Raw genomic sequence first — 18,054 nt, 5'->3', positions numbered from 1 at the left:
AGATCATCCCCACCTGCGATATGGTCCTTGCACTTCCCCGCTACGACGACTAGGTTTATGAATCCTCCAGCCAATGGGTTACGATCGGCCCCGCGGAGCCCTGCAGCCTCGCTCCGATGATCGATTGAACTTGAGACGCTCGGTGGTGGCGTGTAATAGATGTCGCAATCGGAAAACCCGATGTGCGGGGAATCCGCCGGCGCCGTGTGCCGCCTGTGAGGATGTCGGCCATGCCTGTGTCTATTCCGAGGCCGAAAAGCGCGTGTCGATATCGGAGAGGTAAACAGAAAATGGTGCAGTGGCTTTCATCGACAGTGGACTGATCAGCCGTCAGTTATTACCGTCAACTTCAAACTCAGGCGCAAGCAAACCGCCCAGGTGTGTATACCTTCGATCCTTTCAGCGGGTCTTTCCATTGATTGAACGTGGTCGTTTTATAGGAAGCTTGATAGATGACCGTCATCTGTCGCCCTCGCTTGCAACTCCTGGATCCTCCCAGGCGACTTCAGGTCTCTCTAATGCGGAAATCCCAGCGGAGCGGGATGACTGGTGGTACAAGGGTTCTGACGATCTGTTCCTCAACCATTCGGGAGAGCACCGTATGGCTTCTCTCTTCCTGACGTTCGATAATCGATAGCTGACGTAGATAAGAATATGTGGGTGCGTCGTCGGCCACGCACATGGCCAAACGTCTTCACCCAACATCCAATAATTTTGCGTGGGATGTGCGACCCTTGTACGATGATCCGTCATCTTTGCGACGGTCGGTCAGTCGTGCTCTACCCCAGATGCCACCATTCGAGTTTGCCAAGAGATTATTCTGGGTGCAATACACCTACATTGGAACCATCTTTTCTCTCATCCATCCCGACGACTTTGAAAGACGGCTGGCGATCGTCTACAACCGACCTCCGGATGTCTCCAATCGGGAGTCGTGTCTGGTCTACTGCCAGGTGCTACTCGTCATCGCCTTTGGACTGATGTATTCGGTGAACCAGTGGTCAGGAGATGATGGTCCACCTGGGTTCAGATACTTCAAACACGCCTTGCGATTCTTGCCGGATATCCACGAGGACGGCTCCATCTTTTTCGTCGAAGTGCTCTGCTACGTGGCGTATTACATGCAGAACCTCAACCGGCGGGATGCGGCATTTCTATACATCGGACTGGCCCTTCGGATGGCCATCTCACTTGGCCTTCACCAGGAGGTGTCCGACCCAGCCATTGGGGAAGAAGATCGGAACCGTCGCCGCCGTGCCTGGTGGTCGGTGTATAGCTTGGATCGGCTGCTTTCGGTGAAATCTGGCAACCCTATTACCATCCAGGATGAAGACATTGGCACCACCTGGCCGATTTCGATGAATGGATCAACCACGGCACCATGGCCGTCCGTCGTGCTCACTCACTACACTCAACTGTCTCGCATTCTGGGCCGTGTGGGTGAGGAAATCTACCGGAAGAAGCCCCGATCTGGCTCCAACCTCCTCATGTCGGTGCAGAGCATCACGAACGATTTATCCAAGTGGCTACGGCAGATCCCAGACCGGCTTCGGATCGACTTTTCGACCCTCGGCACCCACGTGAACCGGGAATCGGTATCCATATTCTTACACTTTTACTCTTGTGTGAACATGACGGCCCGGCCCCTGGTCTTCTACGTGATTCAACGCCGCTTGGACGGGGATGCTCAAGGCTCGGCCAGCGATGACTGGCGAGATGGGCTGTCGCAGAACACGGTGGCCGTCATTGACAGCTGTATCACTGCGGCTCGCGCCACGACCTTGATCATGGACGCCGCAGCCAAGCACAACTTACTTGGTATGCACTTTCTACCCGTCAGAGGGGGCCGCTGACTGATTCATACTGCCTCAGCTACATACGGGTATCTCGATGGAGAATACGTCTTCTCGGCCGCTCTACTGCTCGTCATGGTTAATGGCGCCTTCCCCCCAGATGACACCAATACACGGACCATGGAGATGGCATTGGCTCTCCTTCGTGGGATGGCGGACCGGGGGAACGTGTACCTCGCGTCGCGCCATGCACTTCTCTTGGAGCTACAGGCGGCCATCAGCCCGAAGCGCATGGATGTCGCTGCAGAATCACCGGTTACCACCAGTAGTGGTGCTCACCATACGAGCCCGACAATGAACATGCTAGATGAACGACCCCCTGCAGTATCAACCGAGTGGCCTCTACCGCAGGATTTGTCGTCGGTGCGAGACATCTCCTTCAACTTTGACGTCACCGAGTCGGATCCCGGGCTTTGGGAAGAGGTATTGGATCAGATTGATATCGACATGGATACTGACTGGATTGAGAGCACGCTACGGAGGTGACTGGGTTTACGAGGCTACGTCGTATGATTTTTGCGTATGGAGTATTGGGTTACTTACGAAGCTCAAGGGTGTCATGATGTCTTTGGTAGCCTGCGGCAGACTTGAAATCACTACCGTTGTTAGAGGAATATTATGTCTAGTTCTAATAAACAAAACGAGATTAATCCCCATATACCTGGAGGAGCCTACAACACTAGATCACAACTAGTAAATTATCAGACTCACATTTACATATATCTGTGCTGTTCACGTTACCAGTAGTCGTACCTTGGGTAACCTCCCAACTAAGACACATTGATTGGGACCAGTGTCTGGATAGGGTAATACCATATCCCGTACCACCTATCTCCGATCCTATACATCCTGTATACCACACCACTCGTTTCATTCCCATCATCTAAAGAAACCCCCGGATCCCCTGATGCCGGCGCTGTCGGGCCGCCCGCTCCGATCGAGGGGTCATCGGCCCGACACGTGACCATGCGGGGATGGTCGACCAGAAAGATAAGGCAGAAAGTGGATCGTTATCGGGACTGCGGGGAGCTTTTTGAACTATTTGAACTGCGCCGAACCCTCCGCTCTTCAGTGATTTCCCCATAGACTCCATTCCTTATACCCCCTCCCACCCAACTCCCTTTCTTTTCTCGCCTCTCCACCTCTCACATTCAAGAAGATGGACGAGTCAAGGAAAATCACCATCTCCATCGACCGTGGTGGCACCTTTACAGACGTGCACGCCATCGTACCGGGCCGCCCTGACATCATCCTAAAGCTACTATCCGTCGACCCCGGTCACTACCAAGATGCACCGACAGAAGGCATCCGACAGATTCTCGAGCTGGTAACGGGAAAGCCGCATCCCCGGGGTCAGCCGCTGGAGCTGGGTCCGATCGGCAGTCTGCGGATGGGCACAACCGTGGCGACGAACGCGCTGCTGGAGCGCAAGGGCGCGCGCTCGGTCTTATTCACAACGCGGGGATTCCGGGATCTGCTGAAGATCGGGGACCAGTCTCGACCGAATATTTTCGATTTAAGCATGGCTCGGCCAGGGGTGTTACCGGAGGGCGTGGTGGAAATTAACGAGCGTGTCGTGCCGTGTCATCCGTCGGCGGATAAGGATTGTTTTGCCGAGGCGCGGGTGGTGGAGGGTGTGACTGGGGAGAAGTTCAAGGTCGTTCAGGAGTTGAATATGGAAGAGGTGGAGAGTGAGCTGCGCCGGTTAAAAGAGGAGGGATACCAGTCTCTGTCTGTTGCGCTGGTGCACTCCTTCGCCTACCCGGATCATGAGCGCAAAATCGGTGATCTTGCGCGGAAGATGGGCTTTTCTGTCACATTATCTTCGCAGCTGCAGCCCATGATCAAGATCGTTCCCCGAGGCATGTCCGCTGCGGCGGATGCCTATCTTACTCCGGTGATCAAGACTTACATTGATTCGATCTCGTCGAGCTTCGAAGGCGGGCTGGAACGCCAGCATGAGTGTCGATTCGAGTTCATGCAGTCCGATGGTGGATTAGTAGACTTCCGCAAATTTAGCGGCCTGAAGGCTATTCTATCCGGTCCTGCCGCCGGTGTGGTCGGTTTTGCGGCCACCAGCTATGACCCGGAGGAGAAGACACCCGTCATTGGTTTCGACATGGGCGGCACGTCGACAGATGTGTCGCGATTTGACGGCCATCACGAGCATGTTTTTGGATCCAAGGTGGCCGGTGTTCTCATCCAGTCGCCTCAACTGGACATCAACACCGTGGCTGCTGGCGGTGGCTCGATCCTGTCGTGGCGCAACGGACTTTTCTACGTCGGACCTGAGTCCGCTTCTGCCCATCCGGGCCCTGCATGCTACCGCAAGGGTGGCCCACTGACCGTGACAGACGCAAATCTGTTCTTGGGCCGTCTGATGCCGGAATATTTCCCTCACATCTTTGGCCCCAACGAAGATCAGCCGCTGGACATCGAGGTCACCACCAAGCTGTTCAACGACCTGACGGACAAGGTCAACACCGAGAGAAAGGAAAAGGGACAGCCTACGTACACGGCGGAGGAGGTGGCCCTGGGTTTCCTCAAGGTCGCAGATGAGTCGATGGCTCGTCCTATCCGCGGGTTGACTGAAGCTCGTGGGTTCGAAACTGCATCGCATCATCTTGCTTGCTTCGGTGGAGCAGGTGGCCAGCATGCGTGCTCGGTCGCTGCATCGCTTGGAATCTCTCGCACGATCATTCATCAGTTCTCTTCGGTTCTTTCTGCCTACGGCCTGGCGCTGGCTGAGGTCGTCAAGGAGTCCCAGGAGCCGGTCTCCAAAGATTACCTGTCCTCCAAGTCTAATCTGGATGGCCGGTTTGTGGAGATGATGAAGGCGGCGACGGAAGAGATGGAGGTCCAGGGATTCCGCGGCGACCAGGTCCACCATGAGCTATATCTTAATATGCGCTACGAGGGCTCTGACACTAGCTTCATGATTTTAAAGCCTGAAGATGAGTCCGGGTTCCTCGAGCAATTCCGTGCCCGTCATCGTCGCGAATTCAACTTCAACTCCGACCGTCCGGTGTTGGTGGACGACATCCGTGTACGGACGATTGCCTCGTCCAAGGTACGCACGGAGAAGAGCCCACTGGTGCAGCTGAAGGAAGCAACGCTGCAGGATATCTCAGGACCCCCTCACAACACGACCAAGGCCTACTTTGACGGATATCCGGACCGGATTGACACCGCGGTCTATCTCCTGGACAAGCTGGACCGCAGCACCCGGGTGCATGGCCCCGCCATCATTATCGACAAGACGCAGACGATCGTGGTGGCCCCTAACGCGGTCGCCAACATCTTGGAGACGTGCATTGTCATTGACCTGCAAGAATCCAAGAACCCCGTCGCGAAGAATGTGTCCACCGAGATCGATCCTATTCGGCTCACCATTTTCGGCCATCGATTCATGTCGATTGCGGAACAGATGGGCCGTACCCTGCAGAAGACGTCCGTGTCGACCAACATCAAGGAGCGCCTGGACTTTTCGTGCGCGCTATTCTCTCCAGACGGCGGACTTGTCGCCAATGCGCCCCACGTCCCTGTCCATCTGGGATCCATGCAGTTTGCTGTGCGCTACCAACATCAGAAATGGCTGGGCAACCTCAAGGATGGCGACGTGCTGGTGGCGAACCATCCGACCTGTGGCGGGACGCATTTGCCCGATATCACGGTACGTTCAATTCCTCTGTCATCCCCATTCTATCATACTAATATGAGACGGTAGGTCATTACACCCGTTTTCGACCGACCGGGTGGCAGCGAGATAATGTTCTACGTGGCCTCGCGTGGCCACCATGCCGATATCGGCGGTATCCTCCCCGGGTCTATGCCGCCCAAGTCAACGGAGCTGTGGCAGGAAGGCGCCGCGATCGAGGGTGACAAGATCGTCAGCAATGGCGTCTTCGACGAGGATCGTGTGATCGAGCTGCTGGTGCGCCAGCCCGCCGAACACCCCGGGTGCTCGGGGGCGCGCTGCATCAGCGACAACCTGTCAGATCTGAAGGCGCAGATTGCAGCCAACACGCGGGGCATCGGTCTCATCCAAACGCTGTTCGCGGAGTACGGCACGGAGACGGTGCAGAGATACATGTACGCCATCCAGTCGACAGCAGAGACGGCGGTCCGCAATCTCTTGAAGGAATTACACCAGAAGTTCGGTGGTCAACCACTCGAAGCCGTCGACTACATGGACGACGGCACCCCGATCAAGCTAAAAGTCACCATCAACGACACGGACGGGTCGGCGGTGTTTGACTTTGCGGGGACAGGGCCCGAGGTGTACGGGGGTTGGAACGCGCCGATCGCGATCACACACTCCGCCATCATCTACTGCCTGCGCTGCATGATCAACGCGGATATCCCGCTGAACCAGGGGTGTCTAGCCCCGATCGACATCCAGGTCCCGTCGCCCAGCCTGCTGTCCCCGACGAAGACGGCAGCCGTCGTCGGCGGCAACGTGGTCACGTCGCAACGCATCACCGACGTGGTGCTCAAAGCGTTCCGCGCCTGCGCAGCGTCACAAGGATGCTGCAACAACCTCACCTTCGGGACGAACTCGCGGACAGACCCCGACACAGGGGCCACGATTCCCGGATTCGGCTACTACGAGACGATCGCCGGCGGCAGCGGCGCAGGACCGACCTGGACAGGCGAGTCCGGCATCCACGTACACATGACGAACACACGGATCACCGACCCCGAGATCCTGGAGAAGCGATACCCCACGCTGCTGCGGCAGTTCACGCTACGGACGGGGTCCGGCGGACGCGGCAAGCACCAGGGCGGCGATGGCGTGGTGCGCGAGATTGAGTTCCTTTCTCCGATGGAGTGCTCGATCCTGTCGGAGCGGCGGGTGCACCGGCCTTATGGGCTGGAGGGGGGCGAGGACGCGCAGACGGGGCTGAACCTGTGGTCGACGCGGGATGCCGAGACGGGGGAGGAGCGGACGGTTAATATTGGAGGGAAGAATACGGTGTCTGTGAAGACGCATGATCGGATCGTGATTATGACGGCTGGCGGGGGCGGATGGGGAAGTCGTGAGGAATAGATTATTGATGTTTTTTATATACATAACTGTTGCAATATAAGATAATGCATCAAATGGTACTCGCAGAGCTCCGAAGTGTCTAGACATCTTGTCCAGCCAAATGGTATTCTTTGCGTCAATAAATATATATGATCAAGTCGATAGACTCAGACACTTCCATTCTATTTCTATTTCCGACAACACATATTACCAGCTCTTCCATCCCAAATGTCAATTGCAACACGGCGCTCACTCTTCCCAATCCAGTTCTGACAGTGCAAGAGGAACTGGACACAGTCATAGTGAGGCGATAGAGAGGATGACAGGCCACGGATGACTCACTCGTGGGTCTTTACCCTTTAGGCTGACCGGGTAAAACTGGATCAACTGGAGGAGATGGTGTGACTTGCGTGGGTGGTGTGATTGATATGTTCTATTTTATTTTACTGTATTGATTCTTATTCTGTTTATCTCGATGAATTGTTTTATTCGGCTAGAGAGTTGGATCGTTGTAGTATACGCGTAGCGGCGTAGGAATAGGATCATAGAGAAGGATATCGGTCTGCTGTTTTCTGCCATTTCAATGATATGAGTTCAATATTTCGATATTTCGATAATAACAGTAAAAAATCCATTGATCTTTGTCTATAAGTATATCAATAATATATCCATGTATGGATAGATGGTTCAAAACACTCCGATACCTCGAGATCCAGTTATGCACGATGCGCGAGTTATGCGGAGTCGACATGGTGCTGCTGTGCAGCTTCTGGATCATTGAAGTGTGCAACAGGATACAAGAGATCAATAAATCTCTTGAACCTTTTATCATAATTAAAGAGAAATTATAATTAGATAAAACCATCCTATCGTAAACACCATGTGGAGTAAGTAAATGAATAATACACAAAGAATTGGGATGACATAAGCGGCATCACATGTCGGATCATGCTTCTTCTTGTAATTTTTTTTTTTTAATTCAATTCTTTCATCTCGACTTTTTTTCTTTCACTTCTTTATCTTCGTCTCTGTTTTATTCTCTTCTTGACTCTCTTCCTCTGGTTCTCCACGATTTTCTCGTTTCTTCGATGCGATCATGTCCCTCCTTCCCCACTGCTGCCTGAGCCCCTCCTGACCTCTCCAGTCGGGGTATTTGTTGACCTCTCAGCTCCGAGGTCTCTCTAACTCACCCTCTCCATCCCATATAAACCGTCCGTACGACAGACCTCGCGCTCCACTGGGCTTTCTTTCTAAACCTGTTAAACCAACCCTCGCGCCTCGTTGGGATACAGCACAAACGCCGGTCGCAACCGGACTTTTTCTCCACCGGATCCCTCGTTTCTGTCGGCCATGGGGAAATCCCCCGCAGCCATCATCGTTGCCCGGTATATCTCTCTACTTCTCCTTCCCCCCTTTCTTTCCTTTCTTTCCCTTCTTTTCGCTCAACTGACCTCAAAATTCTCCCAGACATGGTGCCCGCTTAGATGCCGCTGACAAGGATTGGCACCTGACCTCCCCCACGCCTTATGACCCCCCCCTCTCCTATGGCGGTTGGATGCAGTCCCGGGCGCTTGGGGCCCGCATCGTGAACCTTGTCCATTCCATGGAATCCGCCCCCCAGCCACCACGTGCCCGTCCCCTCAACCGCAAGTTCCGCATCGTGATCCACTCCTCTCCCTATCTGCGATGCTTACAAACCGCCATCGCCCTGAGCTCGGGAATCTGCCAAAACTCTCCTGCCGGGGATTCCCCCCAGCGCCCGTCGCCGGCCCCGCAGTCCGGTCCCGTCAACGGGTGCCTCTCGCCCACCCGCACGGACAGTGGCTCTCGCTGTGTCTTGCGCGTCGACGCCTGTCTGGGGGAGTGGCTGTGTCCCGATTACTTCGACCACATCGTGCCCCCTCCCTCGTCCGAGCGCATGGTCACCGCCGCCAAGGCCGAGCTCCTGCGCCGCGAACACCAGTTCGTCCCGGACGCCGACATCAACGCCCGACCCACCACCGGCCACTTTCCCGGTGGTTGGGTCGCCCGCGTCAGTCCCACGACCTCCGCGCCCCCCGCGGACAGCAGATTCGCTCAAGGCGAGCCCGCGACCACCCTCGCGCCGTCACAACCCCCCCGACAGCGTGCGGAGAGCGTGGGAACGTCGTTGTCGTCGGAGGAATCCCCTCGCCATCGACGGTGGCTCACGATCAACACCGACCTCGCCCCCATCCCCGACAGCGCCTACGTGCCACCGACCCCCAGCTATGCCATCTCCCCCTCGGGGCCCATTCCGCCCGGATACGTCACTCATGCCCGCGACGCCTGTGTCCAGGTGGACTACCCGTGGGATAGCATGCGCAACCCCCAGAATTGGGGCGACGGCGGTGAATTTGGCGAGGACTGGAGCGCGATGCACTCGCGGTTCCGGGGGTCGCTGGAACACTTGAATGCCTGGTATCGCGATCACGAACGGTCCACCCCCCGCGGCCCGCGTCGGCGCCGCACGCAACTGTCCGGCGACGCGGAGAACGGCACGGTCGAGGAGGAGGTGGAGACCGTCGTCGTCCTCGTGACCCATGGCGCCGGATGCAACGCGCTGGTGGGCGCGCTGTCGGGTCAGCCGGCCCTGGTGGATATCGGAACGGCGTCTCTGACCATGGCAGTGCGCGAGGATCGCGACAGAGCCAGCGGGGTGGGCGACGCTCGGAGCCCGTGGGGACTGGACGACTATAACCTGGAGCTGGTCGCCTCCACCGACCACCTCCGGTCGGCGCCCCCCTCCGCCTCGGTCCTGTCCTCGCCAACCAACGTCGTCGCGCCGTCCGGTCGCTTCCGATCGGCGTCGCGGACCTCCCCACCGCCCAAGCCGTTTGTCGTGGGGCCCACGGCGACGTCGGGTTTGGGATCGACCTCGCGCCCGTGGTCTCTAGACCGACCGTCCACGGCGCCCCGCGGGGGGTCGTCCGGTCTGTGGGGCTCCATGGCAGCGACCGCCCGGGAAGAGGATGACCTGTTTCCGAATTTTGGTGGCGCGTTTTCCGGCTCGTCACTCACCCTCGGTGGACCCCGGGTGATCGCGCCGGTGGCCGAGGAGGAGTCGGTCAAACCCAAACAGTTGCCGCAGCGGACGCTGTCCCAGCGGGGTCTGTGGGGTGGTACGCCGCTGAATAAGGACATAGCCGTCAAGCGACGCTGGACCGTGACCGAGCGACGAGCGTGACGCCGATCCTACTCTAGTTTTCTTGCGTATGCCTGGATCATTCGTCCTTGCCTTGCTTTTCTCCCTTACTTCTCTCCCTTCCTTTCTCGTTTTGGCGACGACGTTCTGATTAGCGATATTTACGATAATTACGATGAATTCCCTATTGTCCTCTTGGAAACACGGCCGGTGGATTTTCAATTCGAACTGGTCGCAAATGCTGGCGTCGGAGAATTTACTCGACGGTCACTGTACACCCAATCCTTGTAGTCATGTCTTTCATAATGGTGGCCGACTGGCTCAGATCAGCCCACCCATGGGCTCAGCGGTCTTTATTCCCTGTCGTTGGTTGCCCCCTGGGAGTGGCCGGTGGGGACGCTTTGACCCGCCGATCCATGAGGTCATTACCCGAGGGCCAGCCCCCCAAGTGGGGAAGATGACGGTTTCCCAGGCACCAGGGATAATAACTCCCCTGCGCCGCCCGAGTTTCTGCGTCCTCCCTTGACCCCATCACGATGGACTCCCACGAGGCCGCAGTATCTGCGGTCGCCGCCCAGGTCGAGAGATTTCACCACCGCCAGCAGCCGTTCCGGATCTACCATGGCTCGACTAACAGCACGCGCCAGTCGCAGCATAGCGCGGCCAACACCATCAGCACCGCCCACCTCACCCGGGTCCTCGAGGTGAACCGCGAGGCCAAAACCGCCGTGGTCGAGCCCAATGTCCCGATGGACGCGCTCGTGCACGCGACCCTGGCACACGGCCTGGTGCCGCTCGTCGTGATGGAATTCCCGGGCATCACCGCCGGCGGTGGTTTCTCCGGCACCTCGGGCGAAAGCAGTTCCTTCCGACACGGCTTCTTCGACGCCACCGTCAATTGGATCGAGATCGTCCTGCCGAACGGCGAGGTGCGGCGTGCGTCGCCCACCACCGATGCAGACCTCTTCTGGGGCGCTGCCTCCTCCTTCGGCACGCTGGGCGTCGTCACGCTCGTGGAGGTGCAATGCCGCGAGGCTAAACCCTACGTCGAGCTCCGGTACCTCGCCGCACCGAGCATGGACGCCGCCATGGACCTGTTCCGCGCGGAGACGGCCGACCCCTCGACCGAGTACCTCGACGGGATCGTGTTCGCGCGCGATCACGTCGTCGTCTGCGCCGGACGGCTCGTTGATACGGCGCCCGGTGACACCATCCAACGGTTCACGCGCCCGCACGACCCCTGGTTCTATCTCCAGGCCCAGCGGCGCGCACCTGTCCGGAAGCCAACAGACTCCACTCCCACCCCCGTGGACTACATTCCCCTCGAAGACTACCTCTTCCGATACGACCGCGGCGCATTCTGGACCGGTCGGTACGCCTACTCGTACTTCATCACGCCGTTCAACCGCATCACGCGCTACATCCTCGACTACTTCATGCACACGCGCGTGATGTACCACGCGCTACACAAGAGCGGCCTCTCCGACCAATTCATCATCCAAGACGTAGCGGTACCCTACCACGCGACCGACGAATTCGTCGCCTGGCTCGACAACAAAGAGACCTTCGGCGCTTATCCCATCTGGCTGTGCCCGCTAAACCACACGCGCGGCGTCATGGCCCCATCCTCCCACGCCCCGCAATCCCAATCCCAAGCCGCCGACCCCGCCAACTCCGACAGCAAGTACCTCATGAACTTCGGACTCTGGGCGCCCTCACGCCACGCACGCAACACGCCCGGCTTCGTCGCCCAAAACCGCCACCTCGAAGAGAAAGTGCGCTCCCTCGGCGGCAAGAAGTGGCTATACGCGCACGCATACTACACCGAATCCGAGTTCTGGTCCATCTACGACAAGCCCGGATACGACGCGCTGCGGACAAAGTACCACGCGGCTTATCTGCCAGACCTGTACCAGAAGGTGCGGGTTGATCTGCGCGACGACGGGCACGGCGGGCTGCGGATTGCCGGGGGAGGGAAGCACCGGACGGGTGTGCTGGGGTGGGTGAAGAATGTGCTGTGGGGGGTGTGGCCTGTTAGTGGGCTTTATGGTGTTTATCGGGCTTGGAGGGGAGGGGAGTATTTGCTGAAGAGGGACTGATTCACAGCTGTGGTAGATGGCATTGGGGTGGGCCCAGAGTTCTATGATTGATATTTGGACGAGTTATATATCTGAATGGATCTATGTTGGATGATGTTATGGAACTGCGTTGATATATATAGCTAGATATGTGGAACGGATTCTAAAACAGTCTTTTCTTTTCCAAGTGCAGCCAGCGTAACACTTCGAGGTCATCACATTGACGTGGAGTCTCGTCATAACCCCAAATCCATATCGTGGTATCGAATGCTCCGCTGACTAGCCTAGATGTGAAGAGGTGCTGAGCTCATCAACGCAGGCCAATACATGTTGACCACGTAGAGGACTAACATAGAGAGAAGATATTCCAACTACCATACAATTCCGTATGTCTACCAGCAAACAAGCATCTGGTCCTAGAAATCACTAGTTATAAGAGATGACACTTTGGCTTATAAGCAATCATATATTCAATGCGACAGCATAATCATAAATCATCTATATCTTTATCTATACCACACACCCATATCCAAATGCATATCCAATTCAACATCACAACGACGCGGCCATCGACTTCACTTCTGGCTACCATCCTCGATGACAATGCGCCCCTCCAACCGGGGCGCAATACCAATGGTCCAATTCGGGACGAACCCCCGCGTATCGACGTCGTCCAGGGTAGCAGGCTTCAAGCCCGCACGGTCCATCCACTTGCGGACGACACGGCGGGCGAGGCGCAGCCGTCGCTGCTCGTCGTCGGTGGACTGCGCGGGGAGGGTGACGTAGTTGGTGGAAGAGGTGGTGGAGGAGGTGAGGAGTTCGGGGTCGGTGTCGGAATCGGAGTCCATATCTTCGTCCTCTTCTTTCGGTGCTTGGGCGTCCTTGTCTTGCGTTTCTGGGTAGGTGGGAATTTCGTACCGACTGTACTGGTAGTATTGGTTGGTCCGCTGGAGGGTGGGTCGGGGAGGGACCTTCTCGGGGGCAGAAGAGACTGGTCCCGCTGCAGGAACCAGCCAGCCGTCGCTGTGGAGGCTCTTGTGCACGTCTGTCCAGTGGCGATTGAGACTGTTGCTCCAGCGCTGCCAGCGGCCCATGACACGCAGACTCAAAAAGTACTGACGCAGGAGGGTGCTGACCAGCACGCCGCTCTCCTCGTCGACGACTTCCTCCACTTGGCCGCCCTCGGATTTCACGAGCAGAGACATGAACCCGTCCTTTCCACGCGCCATGTATCCCCGGGTTGCGAGGAGGTAGTCACGGTCGAAGTCGATGGGCTGACCGCCCAGTTTGGCCCAGTTGATGCGCGAGCCGGCCGGTGCGGAGGGGTTGTAGCTGAACGAGATGTTGGAAACCTGTGGGAATCGACCTTCTAGTGCCGGCAGCAGGCTGACGCCATTCTCCAACGCGTCCATGATCGCCTTGCCGGAGGCGCGGATCAGAACCACCGGGTCCTCAAATGGGAAGCAGTTGAGAAGGTCCCTGAGGCGCAGGACCCCGGGTGGGTATATCTGGTCACCGCGGATGGTGCCGCCGGCCATCATGGCACAGTCTGCGCCGTAGTAGAAGCGCATCAAGTCACAGACAAAATTCCCCAGGTTCGATTCCCGTTGCCGCACGGTCGAGAAGCGTCCATCCAGCGGGCGCGCGGTGTATCCGACGGGTTTTTCCAGCTTCGCCTTCAGGCTCGAGGTCAGTTTAGCAACCAGTGCCACCGCCGCCGGGTCCTCCGGAATCGCACGGATCATGTCCCGGCGAAGGATACTGAAGTCCCATCCGGGGCCATCCTGTTTGCGCCACGCCTCGATGTAGCTCAGTTGTTTGAAGTCGGTCCCGGAGCGCAAGACGTGCACGCCGTTAAGGAATGCATGCCCGTAGAAATGGTCGTGGCCGCCCAGGATAATGTCGATCATGCCGTACGGGATCTTTTCGGCCAATTTGTAGTCGTTGGGTTCTCGTTGATGGGTGACCGCCACGATAATCTCTGCACCTTGTTCGCGAAGCTGCGGGACGAGTTCCATGGCAGTCTGCGAGGCGGATTTGTAGATGAGGTTAGGAGGAAGCGCGTTGATCGTTGCGAGCCTGGGAGCAATTAGTATCTCATCTGCTAACCGTGTCAATGCGCTTTACCATTCTCTTTCGCCGAGACCTATGACGCCAATCTTGATCCCATTCGACGAGGTCAACATACACGTCTTCTCACAATTGGCAATCGGGACACCCTCGCCCAGCGCGGGATCAAGAACATTCGCAAGGAGCCAGGGAAATTTGCATTGGCTGCGGAGATGGCGGAGCTGTGCGACACCGAAATCTAGGTCGTGATTCTACCTCGTCCATCATTAGCAGTGTCCCACGGCTGGATTCAATTGCCCGAGCTGATACATACCCCGATACAAGCAACATCAGTTCCAGCTTTGTTAAGGAAGGGTACCATGTGCCGCCCCTTTGTCACTGTGCTTTCCAGGCTGGGGTTGAAGGCATCTCCGGAAAAGAAGGTGAGGGGGGCGGGCTGGTCGGCGAAGCGGGGATCCGATCGGTAATAGTTGATAACAGATTGAAACCGAGAAACGCCGCCGACTGGTTCTGCAGAGCCTGGTCTTTACAACAGTTAGTGAGCGCGCACTGAAGAGAGATCGTGGTGACATACTCAACGTGATACACGTCATTGTAATGGATAAGGCGTAGGTCAGGGGTGCCTGTCCTGTCGGACGAATGGGTAACGGAGGAGCCACTATCTGCGACACTCATTGTGACTGAGAGAATAACTATAATGAAACTATCACGAAGAGAATACAATCAAGAAATAGAAAGGAAGAGTACGTGAGTAAGAGAGGGAGGAGAAGAAGAAGAAGAAGTTGGAGGGGAATAGAAGGCGGTCTGGCACAAGGCGGGGAACGTGAGGCATCCAGGCCTGCAGGCACCCGGGAATCCCCCGTTTTGCCACCGCCAATCATTAGTGGATCGACTCTATACAATCGATTATCAGTTTAGGCCCACTAAATCCTTGGAGATCCAATTGAGTGTGGCGAATTAGCCAATCCATGTCATACATGGTTTTCCGGCTTTCAGAGATTACATGACAAATGATATAAATAAACACAAATCCCCAGTGCGCCAAGACGCCACCATCTGTCTCATTCTCCATCATTGTACGCCTACTGGCCGTGCCCCCGATAGATTCACCACGCGCCCACCACCCGCTGCGGCGGGTGCCATGGTCTTCATCGGAGCCGGGGGTTTCACCCACCCCGGAACACTGTCGTCGTCTGCTTCGCGAGCGGCAATGGTGTGCCACACGTTGGGGAATCCCGTGGGCAACGCACCACGCAGTCGCGCGCCCGGAATGGCGAAACGAGGGTTGCGGTGCGTGAGATAGCCGCGCATCAACCCTTGGGTTAGAATGGAGGCGAGGATCGATTCGAGCTCGCGCATCATCGTGGTCGGCTTCCCCGGGTCCTGCCCCAGCGCCGACTGTCCCACGGTCCGCTGCGCATAAGGATCCAGCTCGTGTTCCTGATAGTCCGTGTTGGGTGGTCCGTCGACTAGACCCCGGGTGGGATTACTGTGGTACTGCCCTTGGGCGTCGAAATGCCCGTCTGGGGCCAGGTAGTCGCCATACTGGGCCATCAGCGCACCGTCGAGCGGGCTATCAGCGGCGTTTCCACCGACAAAATCCGGATCGGAGGATTTATAGATGAGCTGCGATCCCACGCGGTTGTCACCTGCCCGCGCATCCATATCATGGTCCGGTGGCCGTACGGCGAGATTGCGATTGGATCCGGAGTGTTGCGACTGAAGCCACCGGACAGCGGTTTCGAGCTTCGCCAAGTACAGGAAAGGCGGCGGGCCACGTTGGGCCGTCCCCTGCAACTCGCCATGGAAGCCCCCGTGGATAAACACTTTTCGGGCCAGCGACCGCCAGACGAGGATCTCACATCGATTACGGACGGCCAGTAAGATGCCGCGCTGTGCAAACCACTCGCTCACTTCCGAACCCCCTGCCAGGTGCTCACGAAAGGCGATGTAGTCACCGCGCACGATCAGCCGGCAGATCGGGACGAATTTATCTGCCAGCCCCTCCGCCTCGGGCAGCCCCAGCAGTTTCAAGGACGGAAATCGGCCCATTATGATGTTACACGGGATGAGATAGGTGAGGATGACGCGTTTCTGGTTGATGCCCTGCCTGTGGCATTGGTTGTATGCCGCTTGGAGGGCGATGCGAGCGGGGTGGAATAAATTGTTGGAGAAGAGGTATCGTCCGAGGTAGTAGAGATAGGTGACTCGTTGCGACGCCGGAAAATAGGTCAACGGAGGAGATTGGGCGCTGATACTGGCGAACATCTGTTCTGCATTCCGCAGTTTGCCGCACTACACCTGTTAGTCTCTGGACCTCCGGTATGGGATTTGAGATCGTACTTGGAAGAGGAGTTTCAAACACAGATTGGCCATGAGGTAGATCCCGACGCGCTTTCCTTCGGGCTTGCCCGTGGGCCCTGGCGTACCGCTGCGATCGGTGAGGCACTTGATGAAGGCTTCCCGAACCACATTCGCCGACTTCTCTACCAAGGTCACTTTCTCGACGCTATCATCCTGGTCGGAGCGGCCCTCCATCCTCAGTATCTGCGCGATCAAATCCGGTCGCTTATCCAAACCCATGGCTAGTTTTGCTAGGACTTTCGAGAGGTAAAGGACTGTTGGTAGGACGATCACACCGAACTGGCTGTCCCCGAGGGCCAACACGCACTGGCTGTCGCAAAAGTAAAATAATCAGCGGTCATTCCGAAAAAGGACCAAGTTTGAGTCGGGGCGTACTTGAGGAGACCTTTCAGAAGGTTATACGTGTCCAGCAAATTTTCGACGTTCACATCGCGTAAAAAGGTAAAGTAGAGTTTCATAAAGGTCGGAAACGCGATCCAGGAACTACTAGTATCTTTCGAGCGCGGGACCAGCCCTTCGCATCGTCGCAATAAGTCCGCCTCTTTCCGTGAGCCGCTAGGATACTGCTGTCGGAGCTCCACCAGCATCTGCTGGTATATCTCGGATAGCGGGGGTTCGATCTGCAGAAAGTCCTGGAGTTTGGCCCCGTCGCGACTCCGAACGATATCGGCAATCCCTGACAGGAATCGGTCGAGGACCGGGGTGGCCTGGGCTGCCATTGCGCTTGCGACTGACACTGGCTTGGATTATAGGCCGTTCCTGAGTCAACGCTGAGGATGTAAGGAAAGGCTGGTGGTCGAAGAGGATGTCGAAAACCGTCCGCTGTAGCTTGTCATGGAGGCATATGGGGAAGAAACTCCATTCAACATTGACCAGGCATTATTTGTCGGTGATAGTGATACTGGTGGGTCAGTGAAGAGGGCGGCGAAGGTATTTCAAATAAGACAAATGACGAAAGTCCTATGCAAATAGTGGATGGATAAAGAAATTGGTTATTAGAAACGCGCAGGAGAGAGACCCAGCGGAATCAGAGCAAAAGAACAGGACAGTGCATGGAGCGGCAGAATTCATTCTTCTACTGACCGCCTTCTATCTTAATCATTCCTTAGTATAGAGAGCAGTGTATACTTGATTATTTGGGATTACTCAGTCACCCAGCTGAGTCGTTGATTTGGAGATATTGACAGACAATATTACATATTACTCTTCCTCTATCAATGATGTGGCACTTAGCCGACAGCTAGTTTCAGTAGCATTGACGCTGTTTACAGACTCAACAGTGACCGTAGTGTCACGTGAGCTTATCTCCAGGGCGCTTCTACAGCATGACGTCATATATATCGGTGCCTGAGACTCACTTGCTCCATGTGTTTCAATTGCACAGGACTGGAATGAGCTAAGAGCAGTGGGAAAGCTTGAGAATTCATGTGGAGATCCAATCTATAGATGTTATGGGTATATCACTGACAACATACCCATATCCTCCAGGTTCGTGTT

At 56.4% G+C, this 18,054-nt stretch overlaps 6 protein-coding genes across 6 annotated transcripts; 4 read left to right on the top strand and 2 right to left on the bottom strand.

Annotated features, from left to right (window-relative positions):
- Window positions 1–73: 73 nt before the first annotated feature.
- Window positions 74–2,339, top strand: BDW47DRAFT_119572 (transcription factor domain-containing protein; the record flags this gene model as incomplete). The annotated part of the gene is made up of 4 exons (XM_024815365.1): window positions 74–279; window positions 445–599; window positions 652–1,818; window positions 1,873–2,339. The coding sequence occupies 4 exons, from the start codon at window positions 74–76 to the stop codon at window positions 2,337–2,339; spliced, it is 1,995 nt and encodes a 664-aa protein (XP_024669393.1).
- A 609-nt stretch (window positions 2,340–2,948) lies between these two features.
- Window positions 2,949–6,903, top strand: BDW47DRAFT_133486 (5-oxoprolinase; the record flags this gene model as incomplete). The annotated part of the gene is made up of 2 exons (XM_024817845.1): window positions 2,949–5,526; window positions 5,581–6,903. The coding sequence occupies exons 1-2, from the start codon at window positions 3,013–3,015 to the stop codon at window positions 6,901–6,903; spliced, it is 3,837 nt and encodes a 1,278-aa protein (XP_024669392.1). The 5' UTR covers window positions 2,949–3,012.
- Window positions 6,904–8,232: 1,329 nt separating this feature from the next.
- On the top strand, window positions 8,233–10,087 carry BDW47DRAFT_128177 (uncharacterized protein; the record flags this gene model as incomplete). Its single annotated transcript, XM_024816808.1, has 2 exons — window positions 8,233–8,267; window positions 8,350–10,087. The coding sequence occupies 2 exons, from the start codon at window positions 8,233–8,235 to the stop codon at window positions 10,085–10,087; spliced, it is 1,773 nt and encodes a 590-aa protein (XP_024669391.1).
- Window positions 10,088–10,334: 247 nt separating this feature from the next.
- Window positions 10,335–12,253, top strand: BDW47DRAFT_63209 (FAD-binding oxidoreductase). Its single transcript, XM_024819480.1, has one exon. The coding sequence runs from the start codon at window positions 10,582–10,584 to the stop codon at window positions 12,142–12,144; it is 1,563 nt and encodes a 520-aa protein (XP_024669390.1). The 5' UTR covers window positions 10,335–10,581; the 3' UTR covers window positions 12,145–12,253.
- Window positions 12,254–12,629: 376 nt separating this feature from the next.
- Window positions 12,630–14,921, bottom strand: BDW47DRAFT_63197 (putative 5'-nucleotidase). Its single transcript, XM_024819479.1, has 4 exons — window positions 14,768–14,921; window positions 14,507–14,717; window positions 14,251–14,444; window positions 12,630–14,202 (listed from the first exon to the last, which is right to left on the bottom strand). Exons 1-4 carry the CDS (start codon window positions 14,866–14,868, stop codon window positions 12,699–12,701), a joined length of 2,010 nt encoding a protein of 669 aa, XP_024669389.1. The 5' UTR covers window positions 14,869–14,921; the 3' UTR covers window positions 12,630–12,698.
- A 314-nt stretch (window positions 14,922–15,235) lies between these two features.
- On the bottom strand, window positions 15,236–17,569 carry BDW47DRAFT_110472 (uncharacterized protein). The gene is made up of 3 exons (XM_024813739.1): window positions 16,933–17,569; window positions 16,537–16,867; window positions 15,236–16,488 (listed from the first exon to the last, which is right to left on the bottom strand). The coding sequence occupies exons 1-3, from the start codon at window positions 17,274–17,276 to the stop codon at window positions 15,265–15,267; spliced, it is 1,899 nt and encodes a 632-aa protein (XP_024669388.1). The 5' UTR covers window positions 17,277–17,569; the 3' UTR covers window positions 15,236–15,264.
- Between the last annotated feature and the right edge of the window lie 485 nt (window positions 17,570–18,054).

The sequence above is a fragment of the Aspergillus candidus genome (genome assembly GCF_002847045.1).
Source record: "Aspergillus candidus strain CBS 102.13 unplaced genomic scaffold BDW47scaffold_47, whole genome shotgun sequence".
NCBI lineage: Eukaryota > Fungi > Ascomycota > Eurotiomycetes > Eurotiales > Aspergillaceae > Aspergillus > Aspergillus candidus.
The sequence above is the reverse complement of the archived record's forward strand: the minus strand, read 5'-3'. Positions and strand labels throughout refer to the sequence as shown.